Raw genomic sequence first — 16605 nt, forward strand, 5'->3', positions numbered from 1 at the left:
ATAATAGCTGGTATCTTGGCCAAATGATGATAAACTGGCTTCTTTAGTGAATCTCAAGAGGTGGAAGGCCTCTTCCAAATCTGTCTTTGGTAATGAGCCAAGGAGAGGTCAGACGGGCCCAGCATAGGTGGTGAGCCTGCCCATCAGCCTCTGCAGAAGGCTGGCTGAGTACCGGGGTGTGGCCACCCTCACGGGGCCCGAGGCAGCCTGGCTCCTGCAGGCACAGGGGAGGGGAGCTCAGGAGCGCTGCTCATTTTTCTGGCACAGTGAGTGCGCTTTCCCTTCGGCCCCCACAGAGCTGCCTTTAAAGATGGCAGAAATATTTGTGAAGGAGATCATTGTCTTCTCTGCTGAGGCAAGTGCCACTGCAAGGAATGTCAGAGGGAAGGGCGGCGGGGAGAAAATGAACATATTTTGTGCTGGGGCTGGGCTGGGTGATTTCACACATCATGGCTCATTTAAGCCTCAACCACAGAGCTCCGGGGAGTGGGACCATGGCCTGTCTGTAAAGACAGGAGACAGGAGGTCATTTAAGGAGCAGGCTTGGGATCACACGGTGAAGATTCGAGCTCAAACCTGCCTGGTTCCACGCGATCTCCACTCCACCCCGAGGCGGCGTGCATGGCACAGGGAAGCGGAGGGTTGGGGGGAATTACTGAGCAGGTATGAGATCTGAGAGGGAGACAGAGACACCTGTCTGTACTCTCTGGGTTTAGAGAGCTCAAAACGAGCTGGGGCTTCACATTCAAATCCATTCTCATCGTGACTCTTATCCTTGGGAGTGGGTCATGGAGCAGGCATTCCTCCAACTTATGGACAAGGAAACGGATTCAGAGAAGCTATAGGACTTGACCAGGACGGACAGTTAGCAAGTGGAAGGGTCTGGACTTGGGTTCAAGTCTGCAGGTCCCAAATCCAGGGTTCTTTCCACCCCTCCGCATCACCCCATACCCACAGAAGTCTTGGCTACGAGGCAGCTTGGAGGCTCCCAATGGCCCGGGGCCCAAAGGTGGCTGCAGACTGGTGCCGGTAGTATGCAGACCCGCTGTGGCCCAGTGTCAGGAGGGAGACACTTGAGAGCCCAGACGGCCTCATGGAGGGACCCAGGAAGGCACGGATCATCCCCATCATTCTCCACCCTCAGTTTGGGCTCTGCGGCTGCACCACCCTGCCGTTCCCCCAGATCACCAGCCTCGCCTCATGCTGGCCATCACCCCGCAATGGTGAGCATGCAAGAGGACTCGGGGAAGGTGGAATACAGGGGGCCATGGGAGGGGGCATCCCTGCAGGTCGGTGAGGAGGCTGCCTGCGTGGGAGGAGCACCTGACTCTGGAGACTGAGGTTCTAATCCCAGTTCTGCCACTTACTGGCTGTGTGGCCTCAGTTATGTGACAGAGCCTCTCTGAGCCTCAGTTTTCTCATCTATAAAATGGGAATTCATATCTATGCTTATAACCCCACAGCATAGTAAGGAGGATTTGTTTACATAAACCCGAAATACGGATGGAAGGCCTTTCAGGGTTGGTATGACTGGCACACGCCCACGAGGTCAAGGGATGGTGGGCCGAGCTAAGGTGGACAAACGCCCCTAAATGTGAAACCATAAGGAGTGCCACAAGCCAGGGCCAAGACTGCAGGTCTTTACATCCTCTTTGTGGGACTATTGACCAGGGCCGTGATCTTGGGTGACTCCGTCAACCTCCCTGGCCATACGTTCCTCAGCTGTAAAATAGGTTTATTAAAGATTCCACCTTGTAGGATTTTTTTCGAGGACTAAATGAAATTTTACATGCAAGGTACCTACCCAGGCCCACACAGGGCACATAGTAGGGGCTCAATTTCTTTTGTACCTGAGAGCCCTGGACCCCCTCAACCCAGGAGGCTCATCTTTGACATGCCTGGCAGTCACAATTCACTGGCCAAGGCTCCCATGTGGGAAGAGGGGTGCAGGGGAGTACCCTGTGGGTTGGTGGTTAAGAATCTGAAATCCCAGCTCCACTACTTTCCAGCTGGAAAGTCTGGTAACCACTCCAGCCTCAGAGGCTTGTCACAGGACTAAATAAATTATGTGCATGAAGTGCGCAGCACAGAGTAGGTGTTGCATAACGATGTTGATGACGGTGCTTGTTGTTACCTGGTAGTCTTGACGACGGGGGTTGGTAGCACACAGGTGAGCTGCCAGCCATAGGCCGCCAGGGAGTTCAGCAGGGGCACGTAGTCGGTCTGCACCTCGACACCCTGGGGGAGAAAGGCCACTGTGAGGGCTGCGGCTGCCCCAAGTCAACAACGAGGGGAGGACTGGGCCGAGGCGACAGAGCAGGAAAGAGGCGGGGCGCGCCCTGCAGCCCGGAGGTCCCGCTCCTCTGACGCTCACGGACTTCAGAGCCAAACTGCCAACGTGGGATTTCTTTCTGGGCCCGGACTCAGGCTGTGCAGCCGGCAAGGAATTAGAGCCAAAGGATTAATGCATTAATTTAATTTTATTCTTGTGTGGACAAATAGCCTCCTGTGAGTCTCTCTGGATAAGCACAATCACCTGGCCTCAGAGCTGCTTTTAGGGCAGATGACAACACACTGAAGATTTCGGAGGGTGTGGTGGGGAGTTAGATCACATTTCAAAAATGATCACGTTGTTCGCATCCAGCCATGGCAGCAAGACAGACGTGTACACACGTACACACACACACACACACACACACACACACACACGGAGCTTCACCTGTGTTACACAGCCGGACACGAACGGGCTAATGAGTGCTGCCTGTGTTTTATTTCAAATCAGTGTGTGCGTGTGTGCTGGGGGCTCTGACGTGCCTTTCAACTTAGAAACTCAGTCGTGCCCCCGACGGGAGGGCCCCGTACTGCAAGGCCACCGCCCCGGGTTCCGCGTCATGCTCTCTCACTGCAGCGGGCCTCATTTCTTCCTCGGGGCTCCTGGCGGACGCTGGAGGTACGGCCCCCACCCTGCCTGCTGTCTACGGATTCTCCATCTCCATGAGGCTGGCTTCAGAACTACAGAAAATCTCCAACAGGTGTCCAGATCCCTTCCAACCAAGGCTAGTCAGCAAGTGTTCTGCAGTGGTGGGTACAAAGGTGAAGGAAGGCACAGTCCTGCTGCCAGAGTTCACAGCCAGTAGGGGCAACAGCACAGACATGCAAGTAATGGGAATACAAAATGGCCTACAGGCAGGGCCACGAGGCTTCGAAGGTCAGCAGAAGAGGAAGGATGCCAGCCGTGGTCAAGGCAGGCTTCCTGGGGCCCAAGGGCTGGGCAGGTATTTGACAGGTGGAGCCGGGGAAGGGGCATTCCAGGGGGAGAACCCCAGCATGTACAACAGATCACACTGGGCCCAGAGCACCAAGGAAGGTGGGCTTCACTTGGGAGTGGCACAGCTCACAAGGGGACCATAGGCGTGAGTGGTTGTGCTGCTAGAGGCTTTTTGGGAATAGAACCAGCTCATCTGGCTGCTCTGGGCTAGGGGGCTGGAAGAGAGATGAGCCTTCCCACTTCAAATGGCTTTTAAAACCCCTATCCCTGGGCACCCATCCCAGCACGGCTACCAAGTCGCCTGAACTCCTGGCAAGTAATTCATCCTTTGGGAGCCTGTTTCCTCAACTATAAAAAATAAGCCTCGGCCTATGACAGTGGTTCTCAAAGTGTGGTCCCCCAGCCAGCAGCACTGGCATCACCTGGGGGCTTGTTAGAAATGCAGAGTCTTGGGACCCTGCTGAGACCTACCAGATCAGAAAACTGTGGGTGGGCCCTGAATCTGTTTGAAAGAACCTTCTCAGTAGTTCTGATGCACAAGTCGGAGAAGCACTGCCTGGGTAATCAATTAGGTCTCTTCTCTTTTTCAAGATGTACATATTTATTTATTTGAGGGGCGGCAGGGCGGGACAGGGGGAGAGAGAAAGAGAGTCTTAAGCAGACTCCGTGCGGAGCCCAGAGCCAGACGCGGGGCTCCATCTTATGACCCTGAGATCACGACCCGAGCCAAAACCAAGAGTTGGATGCTCAACCGACTGCGCCACCCAGGTGCCCCTCAATTAGGTCTCTTCTGATGACAGAAGAGTCCAATTCTGTGGCCAAATTCAATCAGTTGTGTTACCTCAGAGCTAACCTTGCCCATCCTTCTCCATCTGAGAAGGGAAAGTAGAGGGCTCTGAAAGGCCCAGCTCTGTAAGGGAACTGGGGTGAGGAAGGTATAAGGGAAGGGAAAGGACGGCAGGCTAAGGAGAGGGAAGAAAGGAAGAGGCCTAAATAAGAGGCGGGAGCAGGAAGGGAAAGGAGGAAAGGAGAGAGCCATACAAGTATAATCACTTGATGGTAGGGTCAGGAGGGGCCCCCATTCTGTCCCTTTCTCTGAAGCCCCCACTCAGGCCTAGGGACGGCAGATGACCCAAGTGACACCCCTATCTGTCCAGCCCCCTGGCCACGAGGGGAACTCCCTTCCACACCGGCCGGAGGTATCCTTCGTGCTGGGCCTGGCCCTCACCACCTGCCGGGGCTGCTTTATCCTGACAACCCAGCCCCCAGCCCTGCATTCCCCATTTCAAGAAGGAAGGAAAAAAGTGTTAAATCCACACTCTCAAGCTTTGCGAGGTTATGATTACTTGGGCCTATCAAGAATAACCTTCCCACTTTATCAAGCACTGTGACAAACCCGCCACAATCAGACAGTAGCCATGGCAACTAGGACAAGCTTTGGCGCCACACAAAGCCCTGAGTGGCAGAATAGAGTCCTTTTATTAGTGCCTGTGGCCCGGCTGGGTTTTCTCCGCGGGCACCCAGAGCAGCGGGACAATGGACAGCGTCCGCTGCAGCCTGACCTGCCTGCTCACGCGGGCCTCGCCCAGGCTGCCTCTATTTTGCTCTATTTTATTTCGTTTTGTCACTATCTTAAAGAGAAAGACAGCAGGCTTTCTCCCAAACAGGTTTTCCCCTCAGGGTAGGGGATGTCAGCCAGAGGGTGCAGAAGCACAAAGAACTCAAAGGAAAAGAGAAAACACAACAAAACATAATCCTGCTTGAGAGAGCTGAAGGTTCAGTCTCAAGTGTTAGTATCTGGCCGTCACGTGGCGAGGCGAAAAGTAAAATACAAATGGTAGGGGGTGAGGCGGCAACCCTGGCCAGCCTCTCTCGCTTGGGGTGTTTGGGGTAGTCTTGCTTTAATTAATGGTAAATGTGGTTTTCTGTAAGCATCTATCAAAGCCCGTTTGCATATTATCAATACCGTACGCAGACGGCATTTCTCGCATATGACATGAGCCCCATGCAGTCAGGGGAAGAGGCTTTCAAGTCCATTAGCTCAGAAAGGTGGTAGAAAACCTATCCGGATGGGGGCTCCCTTTGATCTGCTTTTCTGTGACACTCCAGTGAGGACAGAAAAGCACAAACAGCACTCCAAAGACAGCCTGCTTATCAAACGGAAAGACATTTCTTTCTGGAAGTAGGAGCACAAATTTTAATTAACTCTCCACTCTCCTGTGTGGATCCGTAATCTCCGATCACACCTGGAGTGCTAAAAAAATGGAGCATGTCCTGTGGTTTTTCAACTCGTGTAAAAGGAATTCATTTGTATTTATGGCTCTTTTTTTCCCTTTGTTCCCCATAATTTCTCCAGTGGTTGCAAATCAACTAAGGAAACAAACATCCAACACAACCTTCCCTTACAACCTCCAAAACTCATGACAACAGCATGTAGAGTTTACTAAGAAATGCCTTTGTCTTTTGATCATTTTTAAAGATCCTCCATGCAGGGAAGTAATTAGGAGGTAACACACTGGTCCAGTGAGAAAGTTTGTATCCTGAATGTCAGTCTGCTCTTTTCTCCTGTTTCAAGCTGTGGAAGCAATCTGGGAGAAAAGCAGTTTCAAAGACAAGACTTGGCTCCTTCTCCACGACTGTGTAAATGAAGAGAGGAATTTAATTTCCCATATCTGAAAAGTGTGCGGGACCAGCACTGGGATGATCTCCATGCCTGAAAACTGGGGGACTTTTGCCTCTATTCCCGACTGCCACTGGGCTGGGCCCTCACCTTTCATGGAGAGGGCATGTGAAGGTACAGCCCTGCAAAAACACGTGTATGTCTTTTGAAAAAATGCTGCCAAAACACTAATGCCCAGCACTTATTGACAGGGTATACATATACTACCTTTTCTTTACTTATCAATTTTGGATATCCTTTGATTTCCTACCATGGGAAATGAAGGCTTCACATTCCCATACACATTTCTTACTTCCTCTTTCTTAGTGTCCCCAATGGTCATAGTTCATTCTAAGCAAATCAAAAGTTAGTGTTTGTATTATTACAACTTTGCAAATGTTGCTCAATGTTGGGTCAAGTAATGCACTGTGACTATGCCTTCTTTTTCACGTGATCTTTTCTTTTTCCTGGAGTTAATTGTGTCCTCAATTTTTTTTTTCTTCATGTGCTTGGTTGTATGTGAACCCATCACTAATTTATTTCATATGCTCTAACATCTCTATTCTATGCCCATCGATAAATATCCCATGTGCCTAAATACATTAGTTCTGTTCTTGTTTTTGTTTTTTTTCTCCACTAGAGACATCACTTCTGGAGCTTTCTGCACCCTTTCTCCAATCCTGGTCTGGCCGCTTTCCATGCCTGGGTTCTTCTCCCACTGCTATCTAAGGCTGGTGTTTTCTTTTTCTTGGTTTCTTCCACATTATGCTGGAGTGCATCCTCTAGTGGCTCCCTAGGAAACACATGCCCTGGAAGTCATTTGAGTCTGTGCGTTCCTAAAAGTGTCATTGTTCTCACTCTTAACTAACAGTTTGGGTACAGAAGTCTGGGCTGGAATCTACTTTCCCATTAAGATTTTTCAAGCACTGTTCCACTAGCTTCTAGAGATCAGCACTGCTATTGAGGTATCTATTTTGATTGCTAATACTTTGTAACCTGTTGTGCTGTCTAAGCTTTTAGGATATTTTTCCCCATGAAGTTTTAGATTTCACAAGGTGCCTTGGTGTGAGTCATTTTTACTCACAGGGCTATATACTTGATGGCCTCACCATCTGAGGATTTTGGTCCTTCATTTCTGAAAAGTGTTCTTTTATTTTCCCTTGATAGTTTTCCTTTTCTCCATTTTCTCTTCTTTCTGGATCTTCTATAAGTCAAAATGGAGGACTGCTATTTTCATGTTATTACCCCTCCCCATTTTCTTACTCTTTTTATTTTCCTTCTGAAGGATTTCCTTTCTCTTTCAGCCTTTTTATTACCTTTTTAAATTTTCTGCAACCCTATTTTTAAGACCCAAAAGCTGCAGAGATGGAAGCTAGGACTCTTACACAATACGTAAGAACTTTAAACCAATGCCCCGGTTGTCAGCTTTGCAGTTCACTTCCCACCATCGCATGGTCATTTATGCTTTGAAAACCAGAGCTTTTCTCACATGGCTCCTTGTACATTCAAGTGGCAGCTTCCTGCACTTTGCTAAGCCAATTAGCATCCCTTTATCTACTTTCCTTTTCTAAAAAGGTGTTGAAATCATTCCTCTTTTCTACTTTCTCTTCTTCCAATCTTTTTATTCTTGTGGGTATATTACCTGTCTATCTATCTTCCCGCCTATCTATCTATCTACAGTCAGTTTTCATTATTCATGGTAGTTATGTTCTATAATGCTGTCATAAGAATTACTGAATACTCTGAACCAATGCTCTAGGGGAAATACAGGGTTAGGTTTCTTTGAGCTTCTGATGACATCTTCATCACCTGATCAATACAGAGCTTTGTTTTATGTGTGTTTCTGTTTAAAGGCACCTTCTAAAATATATCTTGTTGATTCATTAACTTTGAACTCTCAGCCAACAGCACTAGAACGCAAGCCTGAACAAAATTTACCTAATATGTGTCTTTGCTCTGTAAGGCACATTGCAGCCTTCTTGTGCCTAGGAACACCAGACAGCACTTCAGCATGAGGTCTGGGGCCACTTTAGACAGCAAAATCACCAATGAAAGGCACAAAAATGTGAAAAATGTGGCACTAAGTAGACTGCAAACAGGACACTTGTTTATAGTATGAGAGCTGAAACAAGAAGGCAGAGCGTCACCTTAACTGGGAACATGAATGTTGGGAACTCCAATTTTTGCCACTCTGCATATGCCTGCAAGTGACAGTGAAAGAACCAAGAGAATTGATTTGGGGATTACAAATAAATTTAAGCAATTAGGATTTGCAAATATTGAATCCATGAATAATGAGAATTGACTCTAGCGTCTATCTGTCTACCTGCCTACCTACCTATCATTGATCATTCCTTTTGTATCATTTCACTGAGATTTTTCAGAAGGAATAGATGCCTGTGTCTAACTCCTCACACTGAACACAGCTTTATTATTTTAATTTTAATGAGCCTACTAGAAGCCCTTTCTAACTAACTTAGAGTCTAGAAGCCATAAAGTAAAAATAATAAATTTGGTGACATAAAAACCCTTCTGCAAGACAAAAGACAAGCTATGTAAAGTCAAAAGACAAAAGACAAGATGGGAAAACATTTGTAGCTCATATTACAGATAAAAAAGGAAGAGCTCCTAAAATCTGATAAAAAAATCTAATAATCCAAGTTTTAAAATGGACACAAACAGGAAGAGAGTCACAAAAAAGGAAATTCAAATGGTCATTAAGCACACTAAAAAACACTCCATCCCACAATAAGAGAAATGCAAACTAAAACTACTGAGATATGCATTTTCACCTGTCATATTGGTAAAAACCCAGAAGTTTGACAACTACTTTGTTGGGGAAGTGAGCATTCTCATATATCACTGGCAGGAAGGTAAATTGATTCAACCTCATAGAGAACAATTTGACAGTATCTTTCAAAATTGCAAATACATTTACCCTTTGACACAACAATCTCACTTCTGGGAATTGATCTATATCTATCTATCTCTCTCTATATATAATGACAAATGTACAAGGATATTCACTGGAGAACTGTTTGCAATAGCAAAACACTAAAGATTACCCAAGTGTCCATCAATATTAGGCTTGCTAAATTAAATTATGTTTTATGCACATGATGACTTGGGGGCCTGGGTACTGGCTGATCACATGTTAAACCAAGGTGAGCAGGACAAGGAGGACAATGAGAGGGAGTGAATTCCATTTTAGACATGCAGAGTTCAAGGAAGAGTGTCCAGAAGGCAGCTAGATGAGATGGGGCCTATGGTAGAAAGAATATGTTCACCCACTCCCCAAATATGCCTATGTCCTAATCCCTGGAGCCTGGGCCCATGTCACCTTCCATGATAAAGGAGATCTGGCAGATGTGATGAAGTTAAGGATCTTGAGAAAGAGAGATTATCCACGTGGGCTCAACGTAATCAAAAGGGTCCTTTGAAGAGGGAAGCAGGCAGTGGGGGGTTGGGGAGGGGGGTTGGTCAGTCAGGGAAGGAGGTACGAGGAATGGAAGCAGAGGTCTGAGTGACTGGCTCTGAGCAGGATGGCCTCTATAAGTTGAAAAGTCAAGGAACAGATTCCCTCCTACAGTCTCTAGAAAGAATGCAGCTCTGCTACCACCTTGATTACCTTGATTTCAATCCCTTAAAACCCATTTTGGACTTCTGACCTCCAGAACGATAAGAGAATAAATCCCTGTCGTTTTAAGCCCACAGCAGCAATAGAACCTAATACACAGTTAAAGGCAGGGAAAGGTAGGATGAAAATAAAGAACTGGAGGGGATAGCCAACACTCGGTAGCTGCAAACTCAAGGAGCCTTGAGGTTGGCTGAGGACAGGATCTCCTGGGGAGGAGGTGAGGGAGGAATAAAGAAAACACAGACTGGATGGAGAGAAATAATCTCTTGAGCAGCCAGGGTGGGAAACAGGTTTAAGGAGAAAGAGTCACACCATCAAATGTCACAAGAGGGCAAGAAACACAATGCCCGAAGGACTATTTCTGCAGTTGACAGCGAGGTCTTGGGAGACCACAGCCAGGACATCTTAGGAGGGAAGTGGCAGACAGCAAGAGGCCGAGCATGTGGCTGGTAGTGAAGACAAAACAGGGTGTAAGCATGCTGTCAGGAAATGTGGGTTTACCTTGCTGTGCCTGGGCACAGCGGGGACCCTGGCCACAAGGGCAGGTGGAGAGTCATGCCCTCATATAATGGAAAGTAGAGATCCGAAGGCGGGGCAGGAGGGAAATGCCAAGAAACGTTTCATCTCTATTTATCCAATGATAAGTGGATGCTATTAACACTGGGCTAGGCCAGTCTTGCAGAAAACTCAGCGAGTCCTTCAGTATCCCAGAGGACAGGGCTACACTCATACCACTCCATTTATGAATCTCCACACTCAGCCAACCTGGTTCTGTGCTGGGCACCTGGGAAACCTCTTCCGCGGCAGGAGATCCCAGTCTGGGGGCTATGGGGGAGACTAACACGGTTCCACCACCAAATGGAAGCCACCATGAGCTGTGCTGGAGGGAAGGACAGAGGAAGAGACGACTTACCCTCCACTCTCGCTGGGGAAGGGGCAAATCCCTCTGAGGCCAGCTGGGGCTGCAGCAGCCCTGCCTCCCAGGCCCTCATCTTCCGTCCTCCCGGGGGCCTCCTGCGGGATGCAGCCTCTGCCAGCCGGAGGGAGGGGCAAGGACGCTGGGGCCGGCTGGAGATGTTGTTTTCCTCTTTGTTTTACACACAATGCCCCAGAAAAACATTTTCCTGATATGTAATTAGGCCAACATAATAGAGTCTAAGAAAGCAGTCGGTCTCATTTTAGACAACTTTGCCTTTCATAACGTTCAAAGAGAATATGTTAAAAAAAAAAAAAAGCTTAGTTCTCAGATGTAGAAAAGGGGGCAGATGAAATGCAGGCTGTGTAGACAGTCTTCCATCCCAAGACTCTTTTCCCACCCCTGCTGCTTAATTTACGTCTTTGCCTGATTTTCTCCACCATGCAGGAAAGGGTAACCAACTCTGGAGCCCTTTGAGAGCGCAACAAAATAATAATGATAGTTCTTATTATTATCTGAGATGCATTGTTTGCAAAAATGACCTCAATTATTGCCTCCCTGTATCCAGGCCTCTTTACAACATAACTCTGCCGAAAGAGGGAGGGTCCATTTCTCCACCCCTTGGATCCAGGCTGGTCTTGTGATTTTCTCTGACCAACAGAATATGGTCGATGTGACCTTATGGGAGCTCTGAACCTACACCTCGAGGGGCCATGCTGTGTCCACTTGCTCTCGTGGAGCCCTGCCGATGCTCTGAGGACATGCCCAGGCTAGCCTGGCGGAGGATGGCAGACGTTTGAGAGACACCATCTTGGACCTGTGAGCCGCTGCCGAGGCCTATGTGTGAGCCCAGGTGGGGTTAGTCAAGCCTAGGCCAGATCAGCAGAGTCACCTGGCGGATCTGTGGACTCACTAGCAACAATAAAGGGTTGTTATTTTAATTCGCTAAGTGTTGGCTGTTTTATTCCATAGTAGAAGCTAACTGCCCTATTCTTATTACTCTAGGACAAGCCGGATGCCCAGGCAAATGTCTCGAAGGAAGACCGTCGTCAAAGTCACCTGGTCTAACTTGAGAGAAATCAAACGTAATAGCTGCGACTGAATGGAATTCAGTGTTTTAATTTTTCACCCCCAGCCCTCACTTCCTCTCTGCCAGCCACTCTGTGACCTTGCATTACACCTGCAGCCCTGAAGTCCAGTTGGTGATAACCTACCAGGAGGCCCAGCACTGCCACCCGCATACCCTGGGAAGGAGAGATAAAAACCCCCGCTGGGGAAGAGCAGCCCCGCTCAAGACCCCGCTCTGGCTTCTCCTAAAGTACCACGCACGCCAAGCTGGCAGGAAAACCCAACCTGCATGGGCAAGATAACACTCTCCCGGACGCGAGGAAAAGCAGGGCGATCTGGTGCCGGGACGCGTGGGTTTCTCCGCAGTCCCATGGGCGGGAGGCGGGAAGGGGTCGCGGGGTGGCAGGCGATGGCTCGCCAAACATGCTAGCAGAGCTGTCTGCTGACATGCACCTGCCCGGGCGAGACGAGAACCACAAGAGGCACGTTACACTGAAGGGCTGGCGGATTATGCTGGAGGTGATGAGGCTGGGCATTTTGAGGTTAAGGGGGTGACGCCTGGGCAAACCCTGGCCGTTGATGGGGACAGCCAATGCCACAGTTCCGATTGCAAACAGTTAAGCATCTCAGAGCTGCTACATCCTGTTGGCTGCTCAGCGGGACCTCATACTGTCGCAGCATGGGGCTTACGTCCTCCAGAAGCTGACATTTCACACACATACTGAATGCATGAGGGGCGAGCATGTCCTCTCCGGCAGACTTGGAAGCAGCTTTGTTTGATAACAATTAAACAAGAAACGTTTTCTCTATCCAGGGACTTGCCAAGTCCCTCCCACTTGTGTTGATGAGCGAGGAAATTAGGCTTTCTGGGAGTAAATAGGATTTGCCACTTTATTATTACTCCCTCTTTAGACACTTTGAGGTGGATGGAGGATCATTTTCTAACCGTTCTTTTTTATTTTTTCACCTTAACTACTACGTGGAAACGAGAGGATTTAAAAAGAGCTTTCCCACAGGATATATTTAAAGGTATTTACTTTGGAGTTTTGGGGGCCAGAAAGTTTGTCAGCAAAAACTCTAGAACTTTTTAAAAAATTATTTTATTTTATTTGGGGTGGGAGGGGCAGAGGGAGAGAGAGAATCTTAAGCAGGCTCCACACCCAGCACGGAGCCCGATGTGGGGCTCGATCTCACCACCCTGAGATCACGACCTGAGGCGAGATCAAGAGTCAGACACTTAACTGACTGAGCCACCCAGGTGCCCCCAAAACTCTAGTACTTTTAAGACTACATCAAAATTACCACCTTCCTCTATAGTAGAGTCCTGACACCTTACCAATAATCATAAAATGCTAACCCAAAAGTTGGCCCTGAACAAAGGCTGGTTCAAAATCTTAACAGAAGAGGAAATGGAAGGAAAGGATTATTCCACTGTCACTGTGCAAACTAGCAACAAACAGAGCTACACAAAGCTGGGTGTCCTGGTGTATTGGGCTACATCGGCCTTGGGTTCACTCTGAAAAGAAAGTGGGTAAGACCTCAATGCTGTGGAATGCTCAACACAACAGATTTTCTCTCCCTGACTTTCTCCACCTGGTGAATTCAAGGTGCCACAGTCCCACTTTGGCATTCGGTCAATATTCTCTTCAGTCAATTTTCTCTTCTCGGTGACCCAATTGTCAGCGTCTTGTTGCTATGGTTACCACGATTCCAACTCAGCCATCTCTCTCCGTGCTCCCTTCTCCCTCAGGCTAAATTATGTTGCACGAATCCCACAGCATGTCCTCTGAGGACCCTGCTTCTGGTAAGTGGACTTCTAATAGAGCATCCAAGAAAACTATCCAGCCTTCAGGACATGTCAGATCCCTGACTGTCCAGTACCCCCAGCCCATGAGTCCTTCCATTCTCTCTGGCTCCCTGCTCCACTACAACCTAGAGGTAAATCCACCAGGGCCTATAACAGCACTCTTGGGTTCCCATCAGCATCTGCACAGTGACTCACCAAAGGACGAGCTCTGAAGAGCAAAGCAAAGTCGAAAAAATGAAAATGATCTCAGAGAGACTGGCCAACTCTACTTGGTGTCCTCTAAAAAAAATCCCCCATCACCCACTGTCCCCTGCCCTATCACTTCATCTTATTGATCACTACTTGGCACAGATCTGTTTACCTATTTATTGCCCTTTCCTTCACAGGAACACAATCTCCACAAAGGCAAGGATTTTATTTATCTCATTGCTGATGAGTCCCAAGCATCTAGGGAAGTGTCTGGCACAAGTAAGTACTCTAGTTGCTGAGTAAATGAATCAATGTACCTGACGCCTCATTTTTGGGGTAGGTTTTGCTGTTGCTGTCCTATATTCTCAAAGTCTTATAAAAACTGCTGTAAATCACATTCAACATTGATAAGACATGAGTTTACCATTAAAAAATGTCAGTTAATCTGCCAGAAGGGTGTGATACCATTCTCCTGGGTATTCTGTATGTGGAAGCTGGAAATATATTCTTGTATGAAAATTAAACCCACAGAGTCACATGCTGGTCACCAATCATTGAGGGCACTGGATGTTTTGGCAAAGATTATCTGGTAAATTATTAACTGGCCACACACCAGTGCATCCATTCCCTGCATCTGTACCACTGCCGCATGTTGCAGACTGTCTACCGCGAGATAGCGTCTATTTCCCCAGCTCTTGAATCTGAGCTTGGTTTTGTGACTTTCTTCGGCCAATGGGATATTAACAAATGTGAGGCAAACCAAGGCATGAAATAAGCTAGCACACTGGGGCTCTTGGGGACGCTGTGACTGGAATTGTGTGAAGAAGCCCAGCTAACCTCCTGGGCATGAAGATAGGCAAGACCCCGTTGACACAGCCAATAGCCAGCCAACCACCGGACATGAGAGCAAGGCCACCCTGGACCACCCAGCCATCAGCTGAGGCATGAGAGAGCCCAGGGGAGATCAGCGAAGCTGCTCCAGAGTAGAATTGCTCAGCTGACCCAAAGAATCCTGAGCTAAGTAAATAGCTATTTGAAGCTACGAAGGTTAGAATGGTTTGCTACACAGCAAAAACTGATATAAACTAGAAAACAAAACCACCGACTACGATCTAATAGAGACAAGTCTACCTGCTTCTTTCAAAGTTATTTTGTCCTCATACAGGAAGGTGGCTCTACAGAGTCTCGTGGCCCAAACAAGTTTGAAGGAGGGCAATACTTTTGTGATGAACCTTGACCTTTACCTTCTTGCCCAATACCCCCTTCTGAACACTAGCAAGAATTTTCAAGGTAAAATCCAAAGTAAAATTTGTTTCAGTGAGATAAAAATAAAAATTAGCCAGCTTAAAAAAAGTATGGACCTTTAAATCAAAAAGTGATATGAAGTATAATGATAAAAGCTAAAGAATATTCATGGTTGCAGCACCTGGGTGGCTCAGTCAGTTGAATGTCCAACTCCTGATTTTGGCTCAGGTCATGATCTCAGGGTTGTGAGATCGAGTCCCGCATCAGGCGCCATGCTGGGCGTGGAGCCTGCTTAGGATTCTCTCTCTCTCCTTTCCCCTTTGCTCTTCTCTTGCTCCCTCTCTTAAAAAAATGTTCTTGGTTTACAAGCACAAGAAAATGGAAACCCCCTAAAATCTACCAATAGAAAACTAATTAAGTAAATTAAAATATGATTGTTCATATCCTGAAATACTTTACAGCCATTTAAATTGATGAAGTAGAAACAGTATGAACAATATGATCCCAAATATGCAAATATTAGAATATATACTAGAAGAAAATATACCAAGATGTTACATTGTTATGTGGCTCTTTTCTCAGTGATGATGAGGGTAGGGTTTTTGCCTTCTTTTCCTTATTTGCATTTTCTAAACTGTCTTCAATGACAAGCACCACTTTTTAAAAAATCTTTATTGAAATATAATTGAAATATCTAAATAGTCACCCACTTAGTCTTCAATTCAGTGGTTTTTAATATATTCCCAGAATGGTGCAACCATCCCCACAGTCTAAATCTGGAACATTTCATCACTTCCCCAAATTTCTTGTATCCATTAGCAGTCCCTCTCCTTCCCCCCACCTCGAGGCAGCCACCAATCTACTTTCTGTTTCTGTGGATTTGCCTAATCTGGACAGTTCATGTAAATGGAATCATACATTATGCGGCCTTTTGTGTCTGGTTTTTTTCACTTTAGCATAATGTTTCCAAGGTTCATCTATGCTGTAGCATGTATCAGTACTTTGTTTGTTTTTATTGTCAAACAATATTCCATTGCATGGGTATAATCACATTGTGCTTACTTATTCAGCACTTGCTGGAAATCCGGATTGTCTCCACCTTTTGGATATTATGAATAATGATGCTATGAAGACTCGTGTATAGGCTTTTGTTTAGACATATGTTTTCATTTCTCTTGGATATTTGTCTAGGAGTGGAATTGCTGGGTCACATGACAACTATTAACTATTGACATTTTGAGGAACTGTCCATGCATCACTTTTATAAAAGGAACAGACCTCTTGGCCACATTAGACTATCTCCTGAGCCTTCTTAATCTAATTTTCCAAGTGATGTAAGCAAAGAGACAACCCCATCTACCTCAGCTGAAGAGGATGTTAAGAATTCTGCCTCAAAGAGGCCCCTAACTTAAAAGCAATGGGCCACGGGCACCTGGGTGGCTCAGTCGGTTAAGTGGCTGCCTTCGGCTCAGGTCATGATCCCAAGGTCCTGGAATCGGGCCCCACGGGCACCCTGCTCAGCGGAGAGCCTGCTTCTCCTTCTCCCTCTGCCTGCTGCTCCCCCTGCTTGTGCTCTCTCTCGGTCAAATAAATAAAATCTTTCAAAAACATTCCTTTTCATTAGAATTGTTATCAAATCAGGTATTCTCCCTTCTATATTACTGATTTTTTTGAACTTAAATGCAACTGATTTTTTTTTTTTTTTTGGATACTTAAATGTACCCTCATTACATTTTATTGGGCTGGTCTTGATCCAACATTGATAAATTAAGAAATAATGAGATTAGAAGGGAATTAAGAAGTCAGGGAAACCTAC

The 16605-nt window shown here is 47.0% G+C and overlaps 1 protein-coding gene across 3 annotated transcripts in view; it reads right to left on the reverse strand.

Annotated features, from left to right (window-relative positions):
* Positions 1 to 16605, reverse strand: part of RFTN1 (raftlin, lipid raft linker 1) — a 192143-nt gene that overhangs the window by 7670 nt on the left and 167868 nt on the right. For all 3 annotated transcript variants that reach the window (XM_032408761.1, XM_032408760.1, XM_032408759.1), the window contains exon 8: positions 2135 to 2238. In XM_032408761.1, coding sequence (XP_032264652.1) covers positions 2135 to 2238 — 104 coding nt within the window. The remainder of the gene's footprint in view (positions 1 to 2134; positions 2239 to 16605) is intronic.

This window comes from Phoca vitulina, unplaced genomic scaffold, assembly GCF_004348235.1.
Source record: "Phoca vitulina isolate PV1807 unplaced genomic scaffold, GSC_HSeal_1.0 scaffold10, whole genome shotgun sequence".
Classification (NCBI taxonomy): Eukaryota; Metazoa; Chordata; class Mammalia; order Carnivora; family Phocidae; genus Phoca; species Phoca vitulina.